The sequence below is a fragment of the Nematostella vectensis genome, chromosome 3, assembly GCF_932526225.1.
Source record: "Nematostella vectensis chromosome 3, jaNemVect1.1, whole genome shotgun sequence".
NCBI classification, from domain to species: domain Eukaryota; kingdom Metazoa; phylum Cnidaria; class Anthozoa; order Actiniaria; family Edwardsiidae; genus Nematostella; species Nematostella vectensis.
In genome coordinates, this window is record NC_064036.1 from 2255992 (window position 1) to 2282058 (window position 26067).

The following is a 26067-nucleotide window of genomic DNA, read 5'->3' on the forward strand; positions in this document are numbered from 1 at the left end:
AGAAGTGAGGAGAGATGGGAGGGTTATGTTCGGTTGTCTTCTGGCTCACCTTTATGCTTTTCATGCGCATGCAATATTTTTACGGATGTTTCAGACAGATTTCCAATACAAATAAAGTCTTTATACTACAAGCAAATCATATTTACATTTATTTTCACTAATTAACACCATCAATATGTTGAGGTTAGAATAATAGTGGCTACCTATAGACCAACGCTTAGTTAGTACCACCCGTTATTGCAGTCTGGACGGTCAACAAGATAACGAAGACATTCAAAGAACAGAGTCAGAAAATAGAGGGGAGTTAGAGCGTGTAACTACATGCGGACAAGGCGCATAAATTTTTCTGTCAAGCGCGCGTCCGAAAATTACATTTTTGTAAGCGGAAGAATTATAAGAAAATATTTTATATGCGTGCGTGACATTTTTGATTGGCTAGATACAGACCATTGTTTTCCTAATAAGGTCATTAGTCCTTGGACTTTGTTCGCACCTGGTAGTTCCAATCGTCTGTTACATGTTCAAGCTCCCTGGTACTATTCTAGTTCAAGACGTTGTGCCATTCATTTCTGTCGGCTCGTCTATTTCTTCCACACACTCGTCCTGCTGACTGATCCCCCCCGCAGAATCACGTGATGCGATGCTAAGCCGCATCTGCACACTGGTTGGGTCCCAATCGAGGCTGTACTGACTCCTGGACGGGTCAAGCTGGGTGCCCGTACTAGATACGGGGCTTGGGGGAGGGGACGGGGGCAAGCCGTTCATGACCCTAGGGGGAGGGGGTGGGGTAGGAGGCATGACATCGTCCTCTGAGTAAGAGTAGGCGTTGTAAGACGGGTCCCACTCTAGGCTCTTGTTCGACAGACGTTTACTTGACGTTGTAGAGGCGGTGCTCATGCGGTTCTTGGATTTGAGACCTTTTGGCAGGTCAGGCACGGTGTCACCTTCCTCTAGTTTCGCAAGCCGCCTCGTGGGGGACAGCGGCGATGTTAGAGATGTGGGTGATGATGGTAGGTTTTCGCGTGACACACGATTGTCCCCTACTTTGTTATTGTTATCAAAGTCTACTACGGGATTCTCATAGATCCTGACTTTTGTTTTAGACGGCTCCGAAACAGAACGACTCAGTTTCCCCTTTTTTGTCTCCTTATACCCTTTATGTTTCGCATGGGTGGGTACAGGTTTGATCACCAAGTACTTCAATCGCTCCCAGTCTTTCTCAGTAGGGCTCCTTGAGCGATCCTGGAAACAGGGCTCAGAGCTGGTGGGCGTGCATTCAGATGAGTCGCTTGTTATCCCCTGCAGGCCGTTATCAGTTGAAGGGAACACGAACACGCCATTACGATTCTCGCGGCTTTGACCACGAGGTCGCTTCTCGCGCAGTTGCACCGCCGACAGTGGTTTAGTCACATCTTCCTTAACTTTTACATTACGCGCATCTTTGCCAAGAACCATGGATTTGGATCTTCTATAGTGAGGTCTACAGCTGTCCAAAGAGTGTTTACTTCCCGGCAGACCCTCGCCTGTCTTAGGTCGCTTTTTCTTCATCTTTGGCGATAGAACTTTGCATATCATCTCCACCGGGGACATCCTCTTATCTCGTTTATTCTCCAAGTCTTTAACACTCTCCTCCAAAGAGTCTGTTACAGGCTCAATATCAATAAACTCAACAGGTCGCTTTCGCCTTTCGCTAAAATCACTATTGCACGCGTCTTCATCGTCGAAATCCTCGGAATCCGCGGATTTTACCGAGGAAAGTCTCTTTCGTCTCTGAATGTGCGGCGAGGCTGCAGACTTTCCAAGGGGTATGGAAGAGGCCCGGCTAGAAGTCGTTGAGTTTCCGTCACCTAATCTTAGATGTGCGTTACTCGGGCAGTCACTACTGATCCACGTCACATTGGTATCTGAAGACATGGTACCGCAATCACTGTGCTCCTCGATCAGCGGTCGCCCGTGCCGCGCAGGCGTAGAGGGCGAAGATGGAACAGAGTGCACTTGTACTACAGTGAAATCCTCGACAAACTTCTCCCCGGTCGGCGACGTATTCCTGATGATAACAGCACCTTCTGCCTTAGAAATCTCCGAGCCCCGCTTCATCTCTTTCTTGATGTCAGAGACTGTGACCGGGGATAGCAGTGTGCGTGAGTCAAATGGAGCCACCGTCCTCACTTCTATCGACTCTAGCGATCTCACGTGTTCTAACCGCTCAAGTTCCATGCCTGGTAGAGGCGTCTCTTTAGTATTTGCGGGCTGGTAGCACTGTCCTTGAACGGCAAGCGGCAGCAAAACGCATGCATCTTTCTTACAAGCTAGCGCGCTGTAGAGATGTTCAAGGTGATCGTTGTCGTACGAATAAATAAAAGGATGCAAACACGAGTTTATGGTGATCGAGATGGCTAGAGTTTGCATGGATAGCGTCACCGAAATTATCACCGGAACCATAAATACCAACACCATATATGGCAATACCCACAAAAGTAAGGTCGAGATTAAAAGCAGGAGCATGCGCACTGTACTTCTATACTCTGATGACGTCATATCCGCATTTTTCTTGTCTTTCTGTCTGCACAGTAAATAAATATACACGAAGATGAGAATAACACCGGTTCCTGCCAGTGAGATCTTCACTCCCTGGTTGATATTGTTAAACTCTTTGCTGTTCGCAAACGTCGCACACATGTAGCCCCAAGAGCTTGATTTCGTCCATAACACTACAGTAATTACAATAGCGACGAGCCAGCTCTCGATGATATAGCCAACGGACCGGCAGCGGTCCAAGTGCCGATCTGCGTGGAACACAATTACCAACACGCGCTCAGCAGTGACCAGAACAAGGGACAAGATGACAAGAACCACGCCCAACGTCTTGACAAAAAACAATGGTACACAATAACTGGACTCCCATCGGCCTTCGCCGTAACGTAAGAAGTTCCCGTATGTGATGGTATCAGACACCGTAAGCACCACAATGTGGATGCCAATCAAAATGTTGCCAAGAAGCAGATTCATGACAAATAAACAAAGCGCTGATGTGCGGGCCTCCTTGTTGCACAGCAGTGTCAAAAGAACGAGAAAGTTTGAGGTGACAGCAAGAAGCCCAAACGTCCATAATGCAAGCTTGACCGCCGAGTTATCTCCCAGAATGCTCCACGAGGTGTCATTCCCGCCTTCAAGAGTCGTGTAGCAATCCAGCGTCTTGCCAGTCTGTTTGATAGTACAACGCGCATGCGCACAGCCCTCGGTTTTAAATTTGGAGAGTTCTTCCTCGTTGAGTGACAGCGCATCGTGACATTTCGGAAGATCGCTGCGCGAACACTTGGACGGAGGCATTTTTCGAAAGTAGCAGTGGATGTTCTCCTTCTTCGTGTTTTTTGAGATATTTATTGTCCGCGTTAGGTTGATAAGTTTGGGTGTGAGGCCATCTAGCTCGCTGCCACGAAGAGTTTTGAGCGATCGCAGTTCCTTTAGGACTTCGCTCAGCATTTGATTATCTAAGTGCAGATCGTTGTTGTCTTGTAAGTGTCTACCGAAAAAAGAGAGATGCCATATTATCATCAGCTACAGAATTACCAAAACCATTTTCTTCATTATCTTCATTTGCATTATCAATGCAATAATCATGGTCATCATTATCATAATCATCATCATCAGCAGCATCAGCATTTTCACATCTTCTTCATTATTTTCATTTTTATGATCAATGTCATCATCAAATTACTACCGTTATCGTCATCATCATCAATAACAACATCAACAACAATAGCAACCTTATTATTTCAACCACAGCTACCATTTCAAATAATCACATTTCCAGGATCACCACTTATATCACCACGACAAAAGCAAAGCGAGAGCAAATCACTCGGCTCGCATAAATTATCTATGCTAAAAGTGTTACTTACAATTCTCTTAAATTATGAAGTCCTCTAAAGGAATTTCTTGTCAGGTGTTTGATAGAATTGTTTGCAAGAGATCTGAAAAAAAAGTTAATAAAAATCAGACGATCCAGCCAACTTACATAAACTAACGTGTCATTACATCATCACTATTGAGGAAAAAGTATTTAATTTCCTTGTACTTACAGAAAAAGTAAGGAAGAAAAATTTTCAAAGGCACCATCAGGAACTAAGGCAATCTTCGAGGAAGAAAGATCTCTGTGGAAATAAATCCCAGAGCTATAAGGGAGTGAAACGTGTAATAGCAATACAAATCGAAAGCAAATGGACACTTTTATCTTGAAAACGATTGAAGTGGAAAATAAGCGCGCAAGAGACAAGCCCTTGTCTCACTAAGGCCAGGTAACACGTCCGAGGCAATTTTTCCTGCAACTTGCAATAGGGACCTTAAGCAAGGACGACGGCGGTGGCTAGGACAACGCGATCGAAAAAGATGTGTTCGCGCTAGGCGATCAATGATAATTTAATCGCAATGGAATAAGTAAAACATTATAGTCAGAGAATTAGTCAGAGATAGATAAAAATAAACTATAAGGAGAGTATTTCTACAGTAGTGAACGTTGTTAGAGGAGTTTACACTGCAAACTTTCGCGTCCCCAATTGACCGTTGGAGATTTCACGTTGTGGCTTTATGGAAAACGGCTGAAATGTATCAGACAGAACGCATTTTCACGTGCTGCTATTGAATTCTGATATGCGTTGCAAAATCCAGGAAAAATTGCCTCGTCTAACATTGCTTTTAGGTGGCGTTTAGTGCTTCAGAGTTGTTTGTAGATCGTTATATCAGAGTAGATCAGAGTATATCCCTTGAATATAAGGTAGACTATTCAGTAGACTATTTAAGTATCCAGTATTTAGTTTTGTTTTTCTGGTATGTACAGAACACTGACACTGATATCTACTGTATAGCTACTAGTCCCCTTAGCCATCCCACCCCCCTCTTCTGTATTCTCATCTTCGTCCCAAATAAATAAAGTGTAGACTTAGGAACCAAGGCTGAATAACAAAAACAAAATTTAGAAAGGCAGTAAGTAGATTTTATACATCAGTCCTAGCGAGAAAAGAAAAACAGACAAGACACCCTGGAATTAAATCCGTTTTAGTCCTTGTTAACAGAGCAACTCACGAAATCTTCCGTGGTTATGGATATAATAATCGAGTAATACTTCAGCCTATCTATTATCTTGGCAATCTCATATTGGAAAGGTCCTGACATCTAGCGGTGGTTCTCCCATAGCGACATGCATTACAAGCTGAGTGATACGCCACTCAAAGCCTTTCGACATTCATCAGAATACGAGGGGAACGAAAATGCGTCAGGTGACCTCCTAATTGGAGCCAAACTAGAAAACCGATGTACAGATCAGACAAGAGAGAAAATGCGATGAACATATGGGACCAGTGACGGAAATGCTTTGGATGACCTTGGAATATAAGCCAATGTATAGCTCATGAATAACACATCACAAACATTAACCCAAGCCCATTAGCATGCACATACCATCAGAGTAAGGATTTCGAAAGCCGATCTTTTAAATGCTATTCATCAGACTCAAGGGAAATACGACAGGTAACTATTTTAGACCAATACCCTCCCCTCCCAGGGTAGAGATACACCTAGCCGCTATCAGTATATTAAAAGCAGACAAGGCGCATACACCAGGGTTTTAGCCCACAGTATAAGAAAAACGCGATAGACGATATTTGCCAATGCGATTTATTACTGCAGGTGTCCCTTGAAATGTTTATGCTTTTCGATAGCCCCACAGAGCCCCATTGGAACTCTACTTTGCCGCTATCAGGATATCAAAAGCACGTTGATGGCATTAACCCCACGGAATTATCAAACTGCGGCAGGCGACAGTTGCCAATGCTATACATTCGACCACAGAGTAAGTAAAATACTTCTAACAGTTGACCTTTGTCAATAACATTCAATCAAATCTGGCCATGAGGCAGCCGCAGTGCCTGATCGGGTTTCGTTCTGTGCAATGCCCTTCCACACTGCGAACGGGAACTCTTCACCAACATTGCCTGCCTGGTTGCTTTTTAATCTAAAATATTATCCCCATTCGAAGACTGTAATTTTTCTTAGCAAAAGAGCACCATATGGTTTGGATTCCTTTTGATGGAATAATCTAAATCTATTATAAATACATCATCAATTTAGAAAAAAAAGATCACTAATGCAGATGGACGTTTATAAATCAAATATTACCATCGAAACATTCCTAAAGAAAAACATCTTTTTGTATGTAAAAAATGGATAAGATTGGCGAAGGACAGAACAAGGAATAACCATACAAACTCCTGATTGTCTCATCAAATAGACCTTCATTAAATGGAACGGCCAATTAAGGTGAATACATATTTCTTCAGAGTTGAGAAAGCCAAACAAATCCAGATATCAATAACGAAAAGCACTTTCACTGAAGTGCCTATTTTTAGCTGCGCTGCTGTCAACATGCAGTGCATATGTAGATAATTCAAAAATATCTAGCACGGGATAAACGCTATCGAAAAAAAAAAACAAATCATGGAAAAAAAGGCATACATCCATTTGTTTACTTATGAAATAGTAACCTAAAAAACTCGGGAATTAGAAATCGGGTTCAAGCAAATAGGCGGTATTCGAATTAGAATTAGTTTAAGGTGGTGAAGTCGGTTTCGGCATGGCCACAAGTGTGATAATAGTAGCAAGGATAATCAGTGTACTTGGTTCAGATGGACTGCTATGATAATGCATTAATGACAGCACTTCGGCCCAGCGGTATGCTTAATAAACCGCCATAAATTTATAATCAAGTTGCGCAACAAGCAAAAGCTCTCCTAGGACGGGCTGTCGGCATCTACCCTGGGGAGGAGGGGGGGGGGGGGGGGGAGGGGGACGGGCTATCGGTATCTACCCTGTGGTGGGGGGGGGGGGGGGCTATTAGCATCTACCCTGGGGAGGAGGGGGGACGGACTATCGGCATCTACCCTGGGGAGGAGGGGGTGGGGGAGGAGGACGGGCTATCGGCATCTACCCTGGGGGGGAGGGGGGAGGAGGACGGGCTATCGGCATCTACCCTGGGGGGGAGGGGGGAGGAGGACGGGCTATCGGCATCTACCCTGGGGAGGAGGGGAGAGGGGGACGGACTATCGGCATCTACCCTGGGGAGGAGGGGGGCGGAGGACGGGCTATCGGCATCTACCCTGGGGAGGAGGGGAGAGGGGGACGGACTATCGGCATCTACCCTGGGGAGGAGGGGGGCGGAGGACGGACTATCGGCATCTACCCTGGGGAGGAGGGGGGCGGAGGACGGGCTATCGGCATCTACCCTGGGGAGGAGGGGGAGAGGAGGACGGGCTATCGGCATCTACCCTGGGGAGGAGGGGAGAGGGAGGAGGACGGGCTATCGGCATCTACCCTGGGGAGGAGGGGGGAGAAGGACGGGCTATCGGCATCTACCCTGGGGAGGATGGGGCGGAGGACGGGCTATCGGCATCTACCCTGGGGAGGAGGGGGGCGGAGGACGGGCTATCGGCATCTACCCTGGGGAGGAGGGGGGAGGGAGGAGGACGGGCTATCGGCATCTACCCTGGGGAGGAGGGGGGAGGAGGACGGGCTATCGGCATCTATCCTGGGGAGGAGGGGGGAGGAGGACGGGCTATCGGCATCTATCCTGGGGAGGAGGGGGGAGGAGGACGGGCTATCGGCATCTATCCTGGGGAGGAGGGGGGAGGAGGACGGGCTATCGGCATCTACCCTGGGGAGGAGGGGGGAGGGAGGAGGACGGGCTATCGGCATCTACCCTGGGGAGGAGGGGGGGGGGGGGGGGGCTAGGATCCATGTCTGCTAAAATAAGATTAATGGACTACAGCGCTGTGCATATTGCCGCCCTGACCTGTAGGATATGGGCTCTATTTGACTATCTTTTTGTTGTGAAAGTTATTCCATTTTCACAGCTTGAGAATTTGAAAATAGAACCAAAGCTACTGAGTAAAGATGCTCAGAAAGGTTTTATCGAGGCAACCGAATGATGTGACCCTATTTATCAGGTCAAAAGAATATTACTGAATGTAATGTTCTTAAAGTTATAATTACATAAAAGGAATAAAAATTCCCTTTGCAAATTGACCAGTCGTTAAGATTGCCTTCTACATGATGTTATATATTAAGCCAAGATCAAAGCTATAGTTGATCGGCAGTTCGGCAAGATATACTTGATCGACAGTTCGTACTTACAATCGAGTTATATTGTGAGGTAAGGTAGTAGATAGCTCGCTCAGATCACTGATGGTACACTTGTAGAGTTCCTTGCGGCAGATCAGACACTGAGCGGGACACCCAGCTTCTCCCAGCGACAAGCTGACCATCAACACGACAACCACGAGCACCCCTTTCATGCTCCACCGAGGATCCTTAGCTTTTTAGCCTGAAAAAACAACGTCACAAATAAACCTAGCTGTCTTGAACTGAGTGTGTATGTCAAACTTTCCACCGCAAACACGCGCCCGTAACTTACGGTTCATCTAACGCTATGGTATGTATCACTAGTATCGCAGTCGCTACCGTCAAATTGAATTTGAATCTGTAACTCGCATTTGGCCAGTATTGCTTGTATGTACGGGTTTGTGTATCGTATGCAGCTGCCTTTAAGGATAATAGAGCTGAGGCACTGACAGTACGCAAGTGACCCGAAGGGCATTTTATGAACGAAATCAGATCTCTCAGTTGGAAACTTTAGACGCGTGTCAACAAATCAGCGTTTCGATACTCAAATAGCTCTATGGAGATAGCCCACTCGCGGGGTAATCTTGCTTCTTGAGCAGAAAACAAAACAAATCTAGAAAAATGACTCTCTAGAATATCAAGATAAGGGAAACACTGAGGCAATATACTCTGCAGTGCAAATAGAAAGGTATTTTGTTAATATCTGGGTAAACAAAACATGCGACTCCCACCTCGAATATTCGACTGCTTTAGATTGGGTTATTAAGTTACGGTTACTTTTAACCAAACAGAGATAAATAACCTCGCGTACTTTGGGATAGAAATTGCGCAACTTGTTCGTAAAATATCTCGGGAGTCACACCTTGTTAAGATTAAGCACGTTTTGGTTTATTTTCAGAGCAAGGAATTTACTAACTAATCGATACATCAGGATATCATCCCTGCGTGCGACCGCCCTGTTAGAGATGTGAGAGATCCCCATGTAGCCAGTAAGATCGCGTCGATCTTGAAACTTACTCTATCTGACCTCCTTCGGAGTGTTTTTTATTTTGGCTAATAGTACACGGGTGTCATAAGGTTAAAAGGTTCTTTTACTTCTCTCTATTCATTAACGCCAGACTCAGCACAAAGCGGTTAACTGCGCACTACTGATTAAGAAACTAGGTTAACACCGCCAAACGTCGGAGAGCATAATCAAATTAATCAAAGTCTTATGAAGCTATCTGTATCAAAAAAACGCGCTGTGGCACAAACAGAAGAGGTTGTAATCGAAATTAGCAGTGTAAGGCACGCTGAGCAAGAAAGTAAACTAGGCTTATATTCTCAAGTGCTTAATTTGGACAAGTGTTTATAAAAGTAATTAATTAGGTGTGGGAAATACAAAACTGGCACGTAAGGTGTGAGAGTGGCGTTACGTAGACACGATTAGTTTTATTTTTATCTATCATTATTACAGCACAGTACCACACGGCCGCCACAGAGAGGGAGCTATAAACACAGCCACAGAGAGGGAGCTATAAACACAGCCACAGAGAGGGAGCTATAAACACGGCCACAGAGAGGGAGCTATAAACACGGATACCAATGGTGAAGCTCCCTGCACAGGGGGATACTCGCCTTTATCCGGATCAACTAGAAGGAATCTTTGTGTTTACATCCCAACATGACACGCACAAACAAACCCATGATTGACTATCAAGACAATCAAGAAGCATCCGACCCAAGCAACGAGATACCGCCGATGGATCTAAATTACTAACGTAGCTAATCGAATTAGGTGTGGGAATCGATCCATAATGACGCCTCACGCTTAGCGACAGTTTTTATCATCAAATAAAGACCGGTAACTTAAAAAAGATCAAGTTCGGAACGAGTTTCTAATTCCCATTTTATGGAACTATGGATTGGTGATCGCGTAGTTCAGAATGCGCTACAAATGTTTTACCTAACGGCTCGTTTTCATTGTACTTCTAGAGCAACAACAGCACCCAACAACTAAAGAACGAGTAAGACCCATTAATATGGGTCTAAAGCTTTCCGGCTTCTTCTAATAGGATACCTTATCTGTACTTGTTTTGCCATGGAGGAGTTACTGGCCTGTGTGTGTCCAGGCAGCTTTAGCATCTGGCGTAGTGATGAGCGCTATTTCATCCCAGGGTCACGTGGGGTGTGTTATCTCTCGCGCGCAGGACAGGCCGCACATCCGGCTTGTTGTTTATTTATATACAACAATTTCTTGAATCACTGGGTTCTATTTTTTCGCCTTTTCGGCAATGCTGCCTTCATCAGGATTAACGGTAAATTATGACGAGCAAAGCAAGCGCAAGCGTAAGCGCAAACGGAAGCGCAACACAAGTGAGAATCGGTCAAACACAAGCGGAAGCGCAAGAAAATCAAGCAGTTGCGTTCTCTTGCGCTTACGTCCAAGTGAGAACCAACCTTTAAAGTTCCAGTGCGCGCGCACGGGCGCATGGGAGATTGTCTCCGCGTGCGTTCAAATCATGGGAAGTCCGACATGTAAATTTAGGCCGCTCGGCGCCAGGGTGTTGTTATATCACGAGGGCATGTTGCGCGCGCAGAAAGAACTAGAAGGATCCTCTACTCCAGTCTCTATCTAGGACCACAGCGGTAGAACAAGGTTGCTTATCACAGAATAGCCATATTTAACAAATAACCGCCTGCTCCTCCCCATAGGGCATCGGGCTCAGATTCTACGGTTTTTACGATTCTGACAACTTTCGCCAAGCTTCCCCAACCCAGAAACTTCTTCTCACATCCGTCAATCAAGTTTTGAGTTTTAACGGATATCTGATTCGCATTGCAGTGAGATGGATTGGCTGAAAGTCTTTAAAGAGTGGGCCAATGAAAGCATTTCAAGGCTTTTGACTGACGGAAGTCAAATATATTTTGTCGCTTGGAGTTTATGAGGGGGGAGTTAGCACTAGATTACTCAAAATCGCAGCAGTTAACAATCTCTTGTAAGATTGTTGATAAATAAGAATTAAGGAGGACTCTATATGTCAATATTTAGAAATAATCAAATTTTATTTCCTGTAATTACTAGTTTGGTATTTTTGGGGTAGCCTTGTTAGGGTTCTTTTTTTTTACAATATAGTCAAGTGGGGAGATTGAGTCAAGTGGGGAGATTGAGTCAAGGGGAGATTGAGTCAAGGGGAGATTGAGTCAAGGGGAGATTGAGTCAAGTGGGGAGATTGAGTCAAGGGGAGATTGAGTCAAGGGGAGATTGAGTCAAGTGGGGAGATTGAGTCAAGGGGAGATTGAGTCAAGGGGAGATTGAGTCAAGGGGAGATTGAGTCAAGTGGAGAGATTGAGTCAAGTGGGGAGATTGAGTCAAGTGGGAAGATTGAGTCAAGGGGAGATTGAGTCAAGTGGGGAGATTGAGTCAAGGGGAGATTGAGTCAAGGGGAGATTGAGTCAAGTGTAGAGATAGAGTCAAGTGGGAAGATTGAGTCAAGGGGAGATTGAGTCAAGTGGGGAGATTGAGTCAAGTGTAGAGATTGAGTCAAGGGGAGATCGAGTCAAGGGAAGATTGAGTCAAGTGGGAAGATTGAGTCAAGTGGGGAGATCGAGTCAAGGGAAGATTGAGTCAAGTGGGAAGATTGAGTCAAGTGGGGAGATTGAGTCAAGTGGGGAGATTGAGTCAAGTGGGGAGATCGAGTCAAGGGAAGATTGAGTCAAGTGGGAAGATTGAGTCAAGTGGGGAGATTGAGTCAAGTGGGGAGATTGAGTCAAGTGGGGAGATCGAGTCAAGGGAAGATTGAGTCAAGTGGGAAGATTGAGTCAAGGGGAGATTGAGTCAAGTGGGATGATTGAGTCAAGTGGGGAGATTGAGTCAAGTGGGAAGATTGAGTCAAGGGGAGATTGAGTCAAGTGTAGAGATAGAGTCAAGTGGGGAGATTGAGTCAAGTGGGGAGATTGAGTCAAGTGGGAAGATTGAGTCAAGGGGAGATTGAGTCAAGTGTAGAGATAGAGTCAAGTGGGGAGATTGAGTCAAGGGGAGATTGAGTCAAGTGTAGAGATAGAGTCAAGTGGGGAGATTGAGTCAAGTGGGGAGATTGAGTCAAGTGGGAAGATTGAGTCAAGTGGGATGATTGAGTCAAGTGGGATGATTGAGTCAAGTGGGGAGATTGAGTCAAGTGGGATGATTGAGTCAAGTGGGGAGATTGAGTCAAGTGGGGAGATTGAGTCAAGTGGAGAGATTGTTTCAGCCATGTTAAAAAAAAAACGACACCATTACACATGCTGAGCCCTTCTTGCTTCCCATGGCCGATACTGTAAAGTGCAGTTTTGAATGCTAACAAGAATATTGTCCATCACGACGACAGTCAGAGACGAATGTGTACCTCACTTCACGCCTCCTTGTCAAATTGTGCTTATAAGGCACCATAATAAAGAACAGAAAGATTTTTGGGATAGCTCTTGTTTCGTTTTCCGAGTAACCATCATTTCTTTGTCCAACTATAGTCAAATAACCTCTAACACAAGCACGCGCCACATTTATGGAACAACATCCCAAGCATCGTCCCAATACCGCGCCAACCGCGCGGCCTTATTTTCACACACACACACCTTTTGTAACGCACTTGACTCCGCAACCTTGGGCGGGAGGCTGGATTATTCGAATTGCGAGCGATTATTTCCTTTTCTCAGGCATAGATTGTGACTTAGCATACGCCAGTCTTAAGACGGAAGTGATTCACGATGGTTAGTTATTCTTAGAACTAATGGAAGATTAATGCAAAGGCTAAATGTATTTTTATAAAACGCACTTATCTTAGTATCACTGTTAATTAAATGACGAGTCAATGCAATCTATATGAGTGCTAAGGAAATCCAAAGGTCAAAGAAAATATCAAAGACTATCCAAAATTTACGAGGACCAGCTGCGCAAATGTGGAAGTACTGTAGAGAACAGGTATTTGTGAAATTTCCTTTGTAGTATAATCCCGCGATCACTCGGATCGTGAGGGAGCGTGAGAATTGACAACAAACGTATGTTTTGCATAACTAGTATATCATTGATATGCGTGACGAAAAACATCATGCAGCAGCGGTAACATCTGCGGAGCATGCGCAAACTTTATCGTACGATTTTCTCGTCGGAAATAGCCTAATGAGAGATGTTTCATCGGCCCTGTTTCATCAGGCGCAGGTCTCATTTATTAGTAAGGAAATAAAGTTATCGAGCAAGTTTTTGATATTAGTTTAGACACTTAACAAAGCTCCGTAAGCTCCTAATAAAGGCAATCATTGGTTCTCTTTATAATAAGTTCATATGGCAGTCATAAACCGCTTTTACAGAGAACAAAAATTAGAATAGGGGACATAGTCGAGGTCTGTATGATTCCTGAAAAGATCAATACAATACCTTCCCGAGGGGAAGGCCCTTTGCTTCCGCTTGAAGTTGGTCGGCTTGAAATAAGCGGGTTTCGTGACAAAAGCCTGGCAAAAAAAAGGAAGCCATGGCTTATTTACCCTAAGAAGAAGATGCCTGTGTGACATGCGTCATCGTTATAAAGAAAACCCTGGAATTTCCACGAGATGGAAGGTCTTCTGGTGTTCATGCATTATTCGACTTGCAAATGTTTAGAAAATAATATTTGCGAAAAAAATGTTTGTCATATGTAAACAAGGCGTCAATCACAAACATCAGTTAGAGGTTAATGCCGATGATTTTATGCGCTGCAAAAGAAAATTCAAGCTTGTTCTCATATCTAACCTCGTATAGTCTACAGGTAGTGATGGTACTCCTATCTACGCCTAATAGTGATGTTACGGCGCGAAAGCGATCGTTAGACGTAGAAATGCGCTATGAGCTGGACAGATGTCTGTACCGATAGAGTGTTACGATCATACATCACGCTTCGGCCCTGGGGCGCTCGTGTGAGAACTTTAAATTACTGCAAATGGCGAGACTAGAATACCCATCTCATTTGAAGATAAGGGAAACGATAACAATAACAATAACGATGACGATGATATAATGATAATGATAATTATATAAATGATAATGAAAAAATATATAGTAAATAAATCATAAATCACTAAATAAAAATCTTAACTAAAAATGTTTATCACAGAAAAATCACAGTTTAAAAAAAATCAAAATGCGAGAAAGAAAGCTATATGAAGAAAAAAAAAATTTGAATTTGTAAACTAGACAGGAACCACAAAAGTTATTTCCGATTTCTGGAAACTGTAGACTATTATACCATAAGTCGTAAAATAATTAACTAAGTAAGTGTCCGACATCAAAATCGATGCAAATAAGATGCACATCTCAGTGATTCAGAGAAATTCAATTGTCCTTACAAAAAACTGTTCTATTCTATTTCTAAAACATAAAATAATCCATGAATGACTATATTTCGTATAATCCAAATATATAATAATCTATGAATGACAATATTTTTCCAAAGTAATAAGATCTTTCAAAATAAAAAAGCAAGAAGTCGAATCCAAATATATAATCCAAATATATAATGATTTATGAATGACGATATTTTCCAGAGTAATAAGATATTTCAAAATAACACTGAAGCAAGAAGTCGAATTCAAATATATAATCCAAATATATAATAATCTATGAATGACGATATGTTTCAAAGTAATAAGATATTTTTCAAAATAAAGCTGAAGCAAGAAGTCGAATCTAAAGGCATTAATAATAAGGACCTTAAGACGGCGCGCACCTTTCTGTGATTAACCCTATAGCAGTCTGGGGGAGCTACGACAGCTAGAGTTTGTTTGTTTTTCGCGCAGTCTAAATGGAACCTTTTAAATTTAATCGATCAATTGTATAATCCGCTTTGTGCAATTCAACTAGCTCAGTAGTCGAGTATTGTTATGTATTACCCTCAACTCAAAACAAAAACGTTTCCATGATTGAATAGCCACTGCTGGTAACAAAGCGACAGACATTAATAAAACTTTGCTTGAATAAACACAGTGCCTTTCTTTCGTTGAATTTATAGGTGGTATTGATAGCTTGCTGTGTAGCGCCACCGAAAGCAACCTTTTGCTTCACATAAGCACATCTCTTAAAGCAAGTGACCCTGACTACCACAATGACAGGTTACTACAAAGACGAATGCAGGTTTTCTGAATAATTATATCTAATAAGAGCATATCAAACAATTTTTCACTTTCATGGGTTTTTCATTGTGTGGTCAACTTAGACTCGGCTCCATAGCCAAATACTATAAATCCATAAGTAAATGCTGCTTTATTCCACTGTTTTACCCGGTCCATGTTGTTTTAAGGTTAGTTTTAGCTATTTTATGCAACTCGAAATGACTGGGGACTGTGAATAAAAATATTTTGCAAATAAAAATAAGCCAATAACTACAAAATACTATTTTTAGAAAAATAAAGAAAAACAATAAACGAATGAAAGCCTTGAAGTAGTGACTAAAAAATAAACGAGAAAAAAGTCTATTTGTCAAATCGAATACTCAGGATGCCATGGTTGTCACTGAAAGCAATAGAGATTAAATTTATCGCTAAAAGACATATCCTCACGGTTTTGAAATTTTACCAGCGCTTTTGCTAGTGTGGAGACCTCTATCGCGAGTTAATGAAATAATGCGCGCAGCTTGATATTTGTTTTATAAATTAAAAATAACAAAAGTTCATACCTGAGAAGTGCCCTTCAGAACAAGAAGAAAACTTAGAGTAAATGGTCTTAATATTGGCCCGCTATTCTTTAAGAGTCGGTGATGAGTTTAAACACAAAAGACCACAAGGCACCAATTAATCCGCCGATAGATGTATCATGCTCTACCCTACGACCTAATTATCGCCCATTCATCTTCATTATGTTGCTGTTTTCAAGTTGTTTTTATCGTTAATTCAAGCGTTTTGTTGGAAAAGAGCTATACTTTGATACAAATGTTCATAAAAACACTATGAATAGTTTTAATTTAGTGTTTTGGTTGATTTAAGTGAGTGTTTTACCTTGCGTTTTGTTCCTTATGTCTCTCTCCTCTGCCTTCGTGTAACCGCGAAGCATCGCTTCGCGCGCTTGTGGAATGACGGCATTCAAGACCCTGCGAAGCAGAAACAGACCAAGGCTATGAATAAGGAGTGCTGACCTCTCGGATGGCCTGTGGAGCGTCGCTACCAATCCTGTAATTGAGCTCTGAAAATCCTAAACTTCCGCGGTCAACTCATCCTTCGCCAAAACCCGCCTAAGATATCCGAAGTTGCCTAGTAGCCAAAACTCTCATGGCCGGAATTCAATAGCTGTACTAGCGGAAGTCAACTCTTCAATCGCGCTTTGTCTTTTCTCTCCGGTCTCAAGCCAAACACAGTTTGACGGACGCCTTCAAGGTTGGCGTTTACAGATGAAGGCAGTACCGTTGACAGCGCTAAGTCGTCAATATTCAGGACTCTAAAGTGAGAGATGGCGTCGGATTAAATCTGGAGAAACGGAGGGATAAAGTTCTCAGATCAATAGCGCGGAGGCGCGGAGAATGTCAACAAATCATTGTGTTATGTGTAAAAGAGAATCTTTTTTTTTGTATTCACAAAGAAGACATGCTCTTTTTTTATGTTTTCGCACTTTTCGTAGATTCGTTTACACAACATTCGCCAATATTAATTAGAAGTCGAAACTCGATTACATATCGATTTCGGCACACAAAAAAGACGAATAACGGAATAAAGATGTTTTAATAAAAAAAAAAGATGGTAGCAACACTGCTTGTTTGTATGTTTGGACGAATGTATATTTTGATTTGTGGATTTTCATTAACGATTTCGAGTGAAGAGGTTTAGAACAAATTTGATCTGTGAAAGAGTAAATGCCACAGAAAGATCGGAACAAATAAAAACTTTGCCATCGGCAACAAACTGAATTAATAAAGGCGATAATTGATTTGCCATAAAAAAGTTCAATGTCAATTCACTTTATTCTGAAACGGGTTATCGTGACCGGTGGTCCTAGAATCGATCCATAAGGTATACAACAAAAATAGAAACATATTCCTCACGGACATACGAATGCATGGATATCCAAAGAAAATAGATCTATAAAAACGTTTTTGGGAGTCGTAACTAGCCGCCAAACCTGCCGCACGTAAACCAAAGTCTCCCTAAAGCTTCCTGTGTGGTTTATTTGCACACGGCTTCCATCTGACAGACGAAACACCATCAAGCGTCAAAATAACATGCACTTTGCATTACTTTGCATTACAATCAGTGTATGTCTGGGTAATTGCTCTCAATATACTGTTGCTTTGTAAAAGGCGTTCGGGCTGCGTCCGTGCCGCGTCCGTGCCGTCCCGGAGTCTTGTACACGTGTCTACGGCAGGCGAAGCACAGATAAAAGATTAAGGAGAGTGTATGTTTCAATTGTCGGTATAACAAAAATCAAGAGTTAAGGTGGAAACCTTTTTTCAGCTTCCTTTGATAAGGAATTAGTTCTAAATGTTTTAGAAAAAGGTGCGCGTAGATAATAAGGTAGCATCCCTGTGACGGACTCCAAAACTTAGGTAATTATTTCAAATCGTTGCTTTTTGAAACCCAATACATAGCCCTGGGTACAATCTAGTAAGCCACGTAGTGTTCTAGCTCGCAGTCCAACGACTTTATCTAGAATAATTCTAGTGCTCATATCTCAATGACTTACGTTTAGAAAACGAATTTTGCTTTGCGTGAAAGTGCATATGAGTGATGCTAGCAAGCGATTTATGCAATGTGCATTCTCAGCTTTACCAAAGTATGAAAGTACTTAGTTGTACTCGGTACTTAAACTACCAAAGAGTACGGCAAAGAAAGAAATACGGCAAAGATAAAAATGGATGAGAATATGACATATGACTTACAAAGAAAAGAGTTTAGAATACCAAGCAATACCAAATACCAATACAAAACAAGAAGTCTAAGAAAAGTAGGAAAAAAGAGAAATGATGATTTGACTACAAGCGAAAGCGACTTCATGAAATTAAAAAAAGAGATCTTTTTACATTGCTTTAATATTTTTCCTACTCTATTAAAAATTCTTATGCCTTTTCGGACGCCCAGAGACATAGCCCATAGTTTCGTATCAAGGATACGTAACAAATAATTCCTTGTATAATAATATGGAGATATAAAATGGTAACCGTGAAGTAACTATTAGCAGTTTTGAGAGTTTAGCAAGTTTAAAACACTACGAAAACAATCAACATTATGTTATGGGTTTCGATCACAATTACGTCGACAAACTTTGCGATGAAATGGAATAAGGAATATAATAACTATCATATCATACCCAGAGACAGCGTGTCGTCATAAGCAACAGAACTCCATCCACTCGGTGAATATAAAATGGCCCGCGAAGAGAAGAATCTCTAAAAATGCATTTGGGAAAATTCATTTTGACAAATCGGTTTAAGCTAGACGAAGCTATGATGTATTTTGATCGTTCACAGACAAAGCTTACATTATCTATTGGAGAAGGCTTCTTTCACCACGACACGCCTTGTACCTGGAAAGGGGGGTAAAGTCAAGTGGAAAAGGAGCCAGCTCGTTATATGACAAAGTTTTTTTTAGATATTCAGAGTCGAAATTATCTGCAATGACATTGTCAGCATGCTGTTTAGAGTTAGCTTTTATTAACTTTGCCCCATCCCCACTGTTTTCATTAAAATTGCTTACTTACTTGTGTGCGAGAGATTCTTAATCCAAATTTTGCTTACCCCTAACTGCGCCCTAGTCAAATTCTCTCTTCTCTAGCGGATTCATTTGGTCAAACAAGTGGCTTTCTTTCAAACAGCAACTTCTAAACAGCGATGTTTTGTTTTAACAATTGCTTTTGTGTAACGCTGTTAAGCCATCAACTGACAGCTGAAAATAGACCGAAAGGAAATAAAAGTAAGCTAGACACGAATATCAACCGAATGTAACTACCAACTTTAGATGTTAACATGTTACAAGCGGTCTCAATTGTATGAAATACAAACTCGATAAATGTTAGCTATTCGGACCGAGAAACATTACTGAACACATAGTTTCTCGTTAAAAGTGGTCAAGTCGAAAAACATTAAACCAACAGCTGCTTTTTACAAACTCGACAAACGAGACTTGCTCTAAACTTTCATTAAAGGCATAAAACACAAACTGCCAACAAGAAAAACATCGCTAGAGAAAGACAAGCCATGTCCACTAATGGTATAAGAAGTCAAAAGCGGTTTGCATACATAAGCAGTTGATCTGATAATCGGTTGAGCTTTCATTAGAGTGTTAGCATAAGAGGTTAGTGTTTTCATGGGGCTTCGCTGAGCCCATGAAAGCGAGTAATTACGAAATGCATTGTTTGATGTACATAATCGCGTCCTCGGCATTACTTAACAGGCCGATGGTTGAATTTCCTTGTTCTTCAAGTCTGTCTATTCCCTAATGTAGCTGGAAAATTGATTAACTCTTATAAAATGTAAAAGAGGTTGCAACACACTGTATGCTGAGGAAGAGTTAGAGAGAGAAATACCTGTTAAAGTTGATTTGAGTTCCGCCTTCAATTATGGCCTAGATCCTGCTTGGCTTAGTAGCAAATTTTTCTGATTACTCTCGCATATAAAGAATCATAGTCCCGTATTCCGCACCAGTGCCCCCTGGAGAAACTATCCAATTGGAATCCCTTACAATACCAACCGTAGAACTCTCTCAAATTCCTCCACAAACTTCTATAGCTCTAATACTTGGTTTACGGATCGGGCTCAGAACAACACCGATGGCTTACGATGCATTACAATGCTTCATTTCTATGGAAGTGGCATTGTTATTCAAATTATTGAAGCACTTCAAGTGAAACGTGCAAGGACAATACAGACAGGATCCATCACAATACCATCTATCGCCTTATCCACGGCTTTGCAAAAAGGACATTGATTTTAGACGGAGTTAATTAAGCGATCTGTTAGGACGACCAATCAGAGGAAGCACACATTCTCTCGTGTCTTGACACATTAGTAAGTAGATTCCTAAAAGAGCAAATTGCTCAAACAAATGTCCCTCGCTGTACAAGTCCTGTTAGACAGCTGTTTTTACATTTCTTCGAAGTAATGCACCTGTAGTTGTCCAAAGTTATCCAACAGCATATTGTTAACTCGAAATACTTCAACATATTTCTAAGATTATAATGTATTTTAACCCAAACAGTCAAATTTATGAAGATGACAGGACGTTAATTATATTTCTTTCATAAAAAGACACCATTTTGCTCATATCTATTATCTTATGAGCAAATGATGACATGTGACAAACCACTTCCCAGCTCTAGCATCTCCAGTTTACAATAACAGACCTGTAGCAGGGGGAGGGGGGGGGGAAGGGGGAACGAACCACCCGACACGCATTTCAAGGTACCGTTATAAATCATCTCTAAGAATCGTTGCCTTTTACCGGCACAATTGGTACCATTTCCTCTCATGTCTTGCCAAATCCATAATCCGCGAGGATGGTAAATAAGGCGATCACTAGACTTTCCCTAGCCGGCAAGATTGGAATTTTAGCTATTTGGAATTTCTAATGCGTCCTTTCTTTCTAAACTTCATCTGCCCTTGTTCCGAGAAAAGCCAACAAAAAATACTAAATTCATCTGCCCTTGTTCCGAAAAAAGCCAACAAAATATACTAAATTCATTTGCCCTTGTTCCGAGAAAAGCTAGCAAAAAAAAAAAAACACTGAATTCATCTGCCCTTGCTCCGAGAAAAGCCAACACAAAATACTAAATTCATCTGCCCTTGTTACGAGAAAAGCGAACAAAAAAATACTAAACTCATTTGCTCTTGTTCCGAGAAAAGCCCCCAAAAATACTTAATTCATTTGCCCTTGCTCCAAGAAAAGCCAACAAAATGTACTAAATTAATTTGCCCTTGTTCCGAGAAAAGCTAACAAAAAAATACTAAATTCATCTGCCCTTGTTTCGTGAAAAAGCCAACAAAATATACTAAATTCATTTGCCCTTGTTCCGAGAAGAGCTAACAAAAAAACACTATAAATTCATCTGCCCTTGTTTCGAGAAAAGGCCAACAAAAAATACTAAATTTATTTTCCCTTGCTCCGAGAAAAGACAACAAAATATACTAATTTGCCCTTGTTCCGAGAAAAGCGAACAAAAAAAACTAAATTCGTCTGCCCTTGTTCCGAGAAAAGCTAACACAAAATACTAAATTCATCTGCCCTTGTTACGAGAAAGGCGAACAAAAAAAATAATAAACTCATTAGCTCTTGTTCCGAGAAAAGCAAAAAAAAATACTTAATTCATTTGCCCTTGCTCCAAGAAAAGCCAACAAAATCTACTAAATTCATTTGCCCTTGTTCCGAGGAAAGCTAACAAAAAAATACTAAATTCATTTGCCCTTGTTACGTGAAAAAGCCAACAAAATCTACTAAATTCATTTGCCCTTGTTCCGAGAAGAGCTAACAAAAAAAAACTATAAATTCATCTGCCCTTATATATTGGTATATTGGGGAAACTAAACGCAAATTAAAAGAACGCTTTAATGATCACCGCAGAACTGTAGACTCCCAATCTCGATCCATACCAACCCACGCCGCTGAACCCTTTCTAAAACCTAACCACTCCGCTTCTGACATAGAGCTCATACCTATTGAAAAAATAAGAAATAACCGCGATTCCATCCGCAAAGCAAGAGAAGCCACAGTGATAGCTCGCGCTGGCACTCTTGAACCCGGTGGCCTCAACCGGCGTGAAGAAACCGTTTAGCTACTTACTAATCCACACCACCCTATTTACCATCTTCCATAAGTCACTCCTTACTCAATTACTATTTTTACCTTTTGTTAGTTAATCATCAATGAACTTTGTACATATACTAGCTATAACATGCCATTGTAACTCATTTATAACCTGAAGAAGGCAGGTATTGGCCTGCCGAAATATCGTTCTAAAAAAACATAAATCTGCGTTGTTGTCGACTTTTTCTTTTAAAGGTTTTATTAATTAATCAACTGTCGACGCAGACCACAAGGTCCGACGCACACCAGCAGATAGAGGCTGTTCGGTGGTTTCTTCCTACGTTCTTGTTTGGAGAAAAGGCCAACAAAAAATACTAAATTCATTTTCCCTTGCTCCGAGAAAAGACAACAAAATATACTAAATTAATTTTCCCTTGTTCCGAGAAAAGCGAACAACAACAAAAAAAAACTAAATTCATCTGCCCTTGTTCCGAGAAAAGCCAACAAAAAAAAATTAAATTAATTTGCCCTTGTTCCGATAATAAGACTATAGTGCAAAACGGCGGCAAAAGTGTTTGCGCGTTCACAAAACGATTTTGACCAGGATGAATGAGTAATCACCCAAGTTTGTCATAGAATCAAGACACCTTTATTAATTCCCTTATAAAATTATCAAAATAAAGTATTTTTAATATTAAAAAAAAACGCATCAAAGCAGCTCAGCCTGTTATGCTATTGTATGAAGTTTCCCTATCTACTTTATAGTGAAGGTACCTTTTACAGAAATTGGACACACGACATAACAGTATCAGGGCATTATTACGATGATGGAAATGACAAAAAGAAGACTGAATATCTCTTGGATTGTTTAATTAGATCTTTTGATTAATTCAAGACCAACACAAGGCTGTTGACACAACCTGTGATTATAGGCTCCCGTGAAGTATCCGGAACAATGGTAAAACAACAAAAGAACCTGTCTACTCATTGAAGGACCCATCCTTAGGCACGTGCCTAATAATACCACGCACTGTCTGCTAAACGCTTAGCTTGTCAAGGGGGGCCAGACAGACAGTCGACGACAGTACACAAGTGATAAAAGATGGTAAGGCAGAAAATTTATTACATTTTTTTAGACGACTGGTAGGTCCTGCTTATCGCTGATCGAGCGATTGACAACCAATAAAAAAAACCATTTAATTGAAATATGGTTTCACCTACTTGTCAAAGCAAGAAATTAGTCAATTGCGCGAACATTTGACGCAGGTGAATGAAAGGACTGGGTTCAAGTGGGTATAAACGATAGAAATCGAGATACGGAGAAATTAATTAGATCGTCCAAAAAGTGTTGACCTTTCGTCTGTATGTGAACAATAAATTATCTCCCGCCAGAGTGTCTGTAGAGCAATCTTCTGAATTTGAAAGAATTTATAGTACGAGTTTTCACCCTAATGTGATGAAAAAATGTCTGCTAAAATAAAATCCCCACGATAGGGCAACACAAGATCAATAATGTGCGTGTACAGCAGAGGTGAAAACAAGAACACATTTAGACGTCCCATAAAGATCAGAATTTATAAAGGTTTCACGAATCATCAAGAAAAACTTCACCTGTGGTACGAACAGTCACAAGTGCCGAAGACTACAAGTATGATAGTATCATATCTGAATCCCCTAATCAATTTAGAGACACGGCTCCCAGTTTGCCTATGATAGAGCAATGATGAAGGCAAAAAACACTTCTTTTCGTGACCTGATTGAAAAGACAAACGAATAACACATCGCTGTTTGTGTCAATATGTGGTTAAGAAGGGTTCTATTTGTACTCACTCGTGGATGCTCCAAGACAGGTCCCTCAAGTTCCTCTGAGTTGAGCACGAATGCGAACCCCTACAAAAAGACCATAAGCCTTCAGAAATAGCGCAACTTGAAAACAGAATGGGCTATTTACATTACAACACCTATGTAGCTCGGTACCTCCACGCAAATCCTAAAGCACTCTAGCAAGGATATTTTCCAATTGCTTTGTCTATATAATCCCTGTTCTTTCTTGACAAATGTGAGCAATATCATTCTCTTCCACGCGTAGTCTACATGATGTCTTTGTACCTCCCGCGCGCTGTCACCGTTTTTGGTGTTAAAAACTGTCGTTCGCGCACACGTGGTTTATTTGTTTCGCGCCTTTTGTGAACTGCAGGTGGCGGGTGTAATTTCAATACACACTGCTGCAATCTCTGCTCTAAGGTGTCATACCCGCCTTTTTATGGCGCAAGTATTATCTACAAGTATTATCGGGGTAATTTACCTTCACGTTTTGTTTGTGGCTTGAGGTTTTTCGAGCTCATCCCAAGTAGGGTGTTACCACGTGGTCGCAGTTCCGTAATCAATAGAGCTTCCTCCCTGTTCATCACTGCAAAGAAAATGGAATTGTGAGAAATAAAACACGAAGCACTGATAATTCCTAGCTGTAAATGATGAACTAAGTACTTCTAACTGAATCCATTTGTCGTCGAATTGGCCTAACGCAAAAACTTGTACCACAAACTGAATATTCTGAGAAATAAATAAATAAATAGATAAATAAATAAATAAATAAATAAATAAATAAATAAATAAATAAATAAATAAATAAATAAATAAATAAATAAATAAATAAATAAATAAATAAATAAATAAATAAATAAATAAATAAATAAATAAATAAATAAATAAATAAATAAATAAATAAATAAATAAATAAATAAATAAATAAATAAATAAATAAATAAATAAATAAATAAATAAATAAATAAATAAATAAAATGAATTCGATGAAGGTTTCCTTTTAAAATATATTCTTAATAAGTGAAATCCCTCTGGCACAACCTGCTATAACCTACCACATTTTTAGACAGTTCAGACACGCACAAGAGAGCCCGCCCGGAAGCGCCATCGCGCGCATCTGACAAACAGACATCGCGCGCATCTGAAAAACAGACATCGCGCGCATCTGAAAAACAGACATCGCGCGCATCTGAAAAACAGACATCGCGCGCATCTGAAAAACAGACATCGTATCGATGTCGAAAAGAAGCTAGGCGTTTTAGAGGGGGAAAATAGGGTTTTACCTCACGTACAACCTAGATATCTGAGAACCAATTTTACCAAGTTTAGCCTCAACAGCTCACGAGGCGGCGCATTCAATAAGCGACCGTTTTTACATTATGTGGTGATACAAGCACGTTTATAGTTGTCAGGCCAAATGCGAGAATCGTTGTTCCAAAACGGCACGATAAATTAAACAAGACATAATCAAGAGTGGTCCAACCAATTGAATCAATTTATGGTATTCATAACATTTGTTTCATACCTAAATTCTTCTTTTGTCTTGATTGTTTTGTATCAAGAATGAAACACTTGCTCTTTGTTTCTGTGAGCGCTAAGTATAAACACTGCTCTAGTTTTGTAAAATTGGCAAGAAGATAATGGGTGCTCGTCTGTTTACTACAATGCCTTAAAAAGTTACATGAACAGGAGCCAGTCATGTATGCAAAGTACAAAAAGACAAAGAAGGACAGAAAAGAATGGAAAGTGGCCAACACTAGGAAAAAAAACGCGTCGAAAACTATTTGAATACATAAGAGCAAAAAAGAAACGTTGCTATCCGGAGTTATTACATCAAGACAAGGGACATCTGTACTACCAAGAATATCAAGCGCAAGTTTAAAGAAACATTTTTTGAATAAAACAACCCAATTCAACAAAAAAAAAAAAAACGGTCAAACACTGGTACAAGAAAATCGATGCATTCTCTTGCGCTTATGTCAAAGACAGTAGAAAAAGTGATTTGCGTTTGCATAAAGAACAACCTTGAGGAAATGCACGCAGGAATAAGATATTGGGAAGTCAACCCGTTTAAGAGCTCCCATACTTTTTATTAGATAAGACCATCGGCTCCCAAACGTATAACGGGAACCCCCAAAACTGCGAGTCAAGAGACAGAAACACTTCCCGAGCGGTAGTTTTGCCCTTAATCTAGATTCACATGGAGTTTTAAGTAAAAAAAAAAAGGTGAGATGATGCAGTGTGTCAGTACGACCCACCCTTAACTCTCACTTATCACAAGAAACAAAGAAGTGCGCGCAGTTTATATACCCTGCGAATAGCCCAAAATTTCCCAGCCCTAACGAATATTCCCACGGATGCTTCACA

The 26067-nt window shown here is 41.1% G+C and overlaps 1 protein-coding gene and 2 long non-coding RNA genes across 10 annotated transcripts; 2 read left to right on the forward strand and 1 right to left on the reverse strand.

Moving 5' to 3' along the window:
* Window positions 1-99: 99 nt before the first annotated feature.
* On the reverse strand, window positions 100-24199 carry LOC5504615. 8 transcript variants are annotated; one of them, XM_032372945.2, is made up of 9 exons: window positions 19664-19968; window positions 18876-19023; window positions 18620-18664; window positions 18449-18527; window positions 16150-16241; window positions 8185-8374; window positions 4083-4154; window positions 3903-3974; window positions 100-3523 (listed from the first exon to the last, which is right to left on the reverse strand). In XM_032372945.2, exons 6-9 carry the CDS (start codon window positions 8343-8345, stop codon window positions 547-549), a joined length of 3282 nt encoding a protein of 1093 aa, XP_032228836.1. In that variant the 5' UTR covers window positions 8346-8374; window positions 16150-16241; window positions 18449-18527; window positions 18620-18664; window positions 18876-19023; window positions 19664-19968; the 3' UTR covers window positions 100-546. The 8 variants fall into 8 exon arrangements, with proteins under 8 accessions (XP_032228836.1, XP_032228840.1, XP_032228841.1 ...); XM_032372949.2 differs by lacking the exon at window positions 18876-19023; XM_032372950.2 differs by lacking the exon at window positions 18620-18664.
* On the forward strand, window positions 8711-10028 carry LOC116612324. Its single transcript, XR_004293858.2, has 2 exons — window positions 8711-8860; window positions 9629-10028. It is a non-coding gene; the product is annotated as an uncharacterized LOC116612324 (long non-coding RNA).
* Window positions 19971-23958, forward strand: LOC125561191. The gene is made up of 2 exons (XR_007307215.1): window positions 19971-20144; window positions 22809-23958. It is a non-coding gene; the product is annotated as an uncharacterized LOC125561191 (long non-coding RNA).
* Window positions 24200-26067: the final 1868 nt, after the last annotated feature.

Coding starts and splice junctions, on each gene's coding strand:
- LOC5504615 (XM_032372953.2), bottom strand. CDS start 8,345: ATGAAAGGGGTGCTCGTGGTTGTCGTGTTGATGGTCAGCTTGTCGCTG. Junction 4,155..8,184: donor CCTCACAATATAACTCGATT/GTAAGTACGAAC, acceptor TTATTTCCACAG/AGATCTTTCTTCCTCGAAGA. Junction 3,524..3,902: donor CTTCATAATTTAAGAGAATT/GTAAGTAACACT, acceptor TTTTTTCGGTAG/ACACTTACAAGACAACAACG.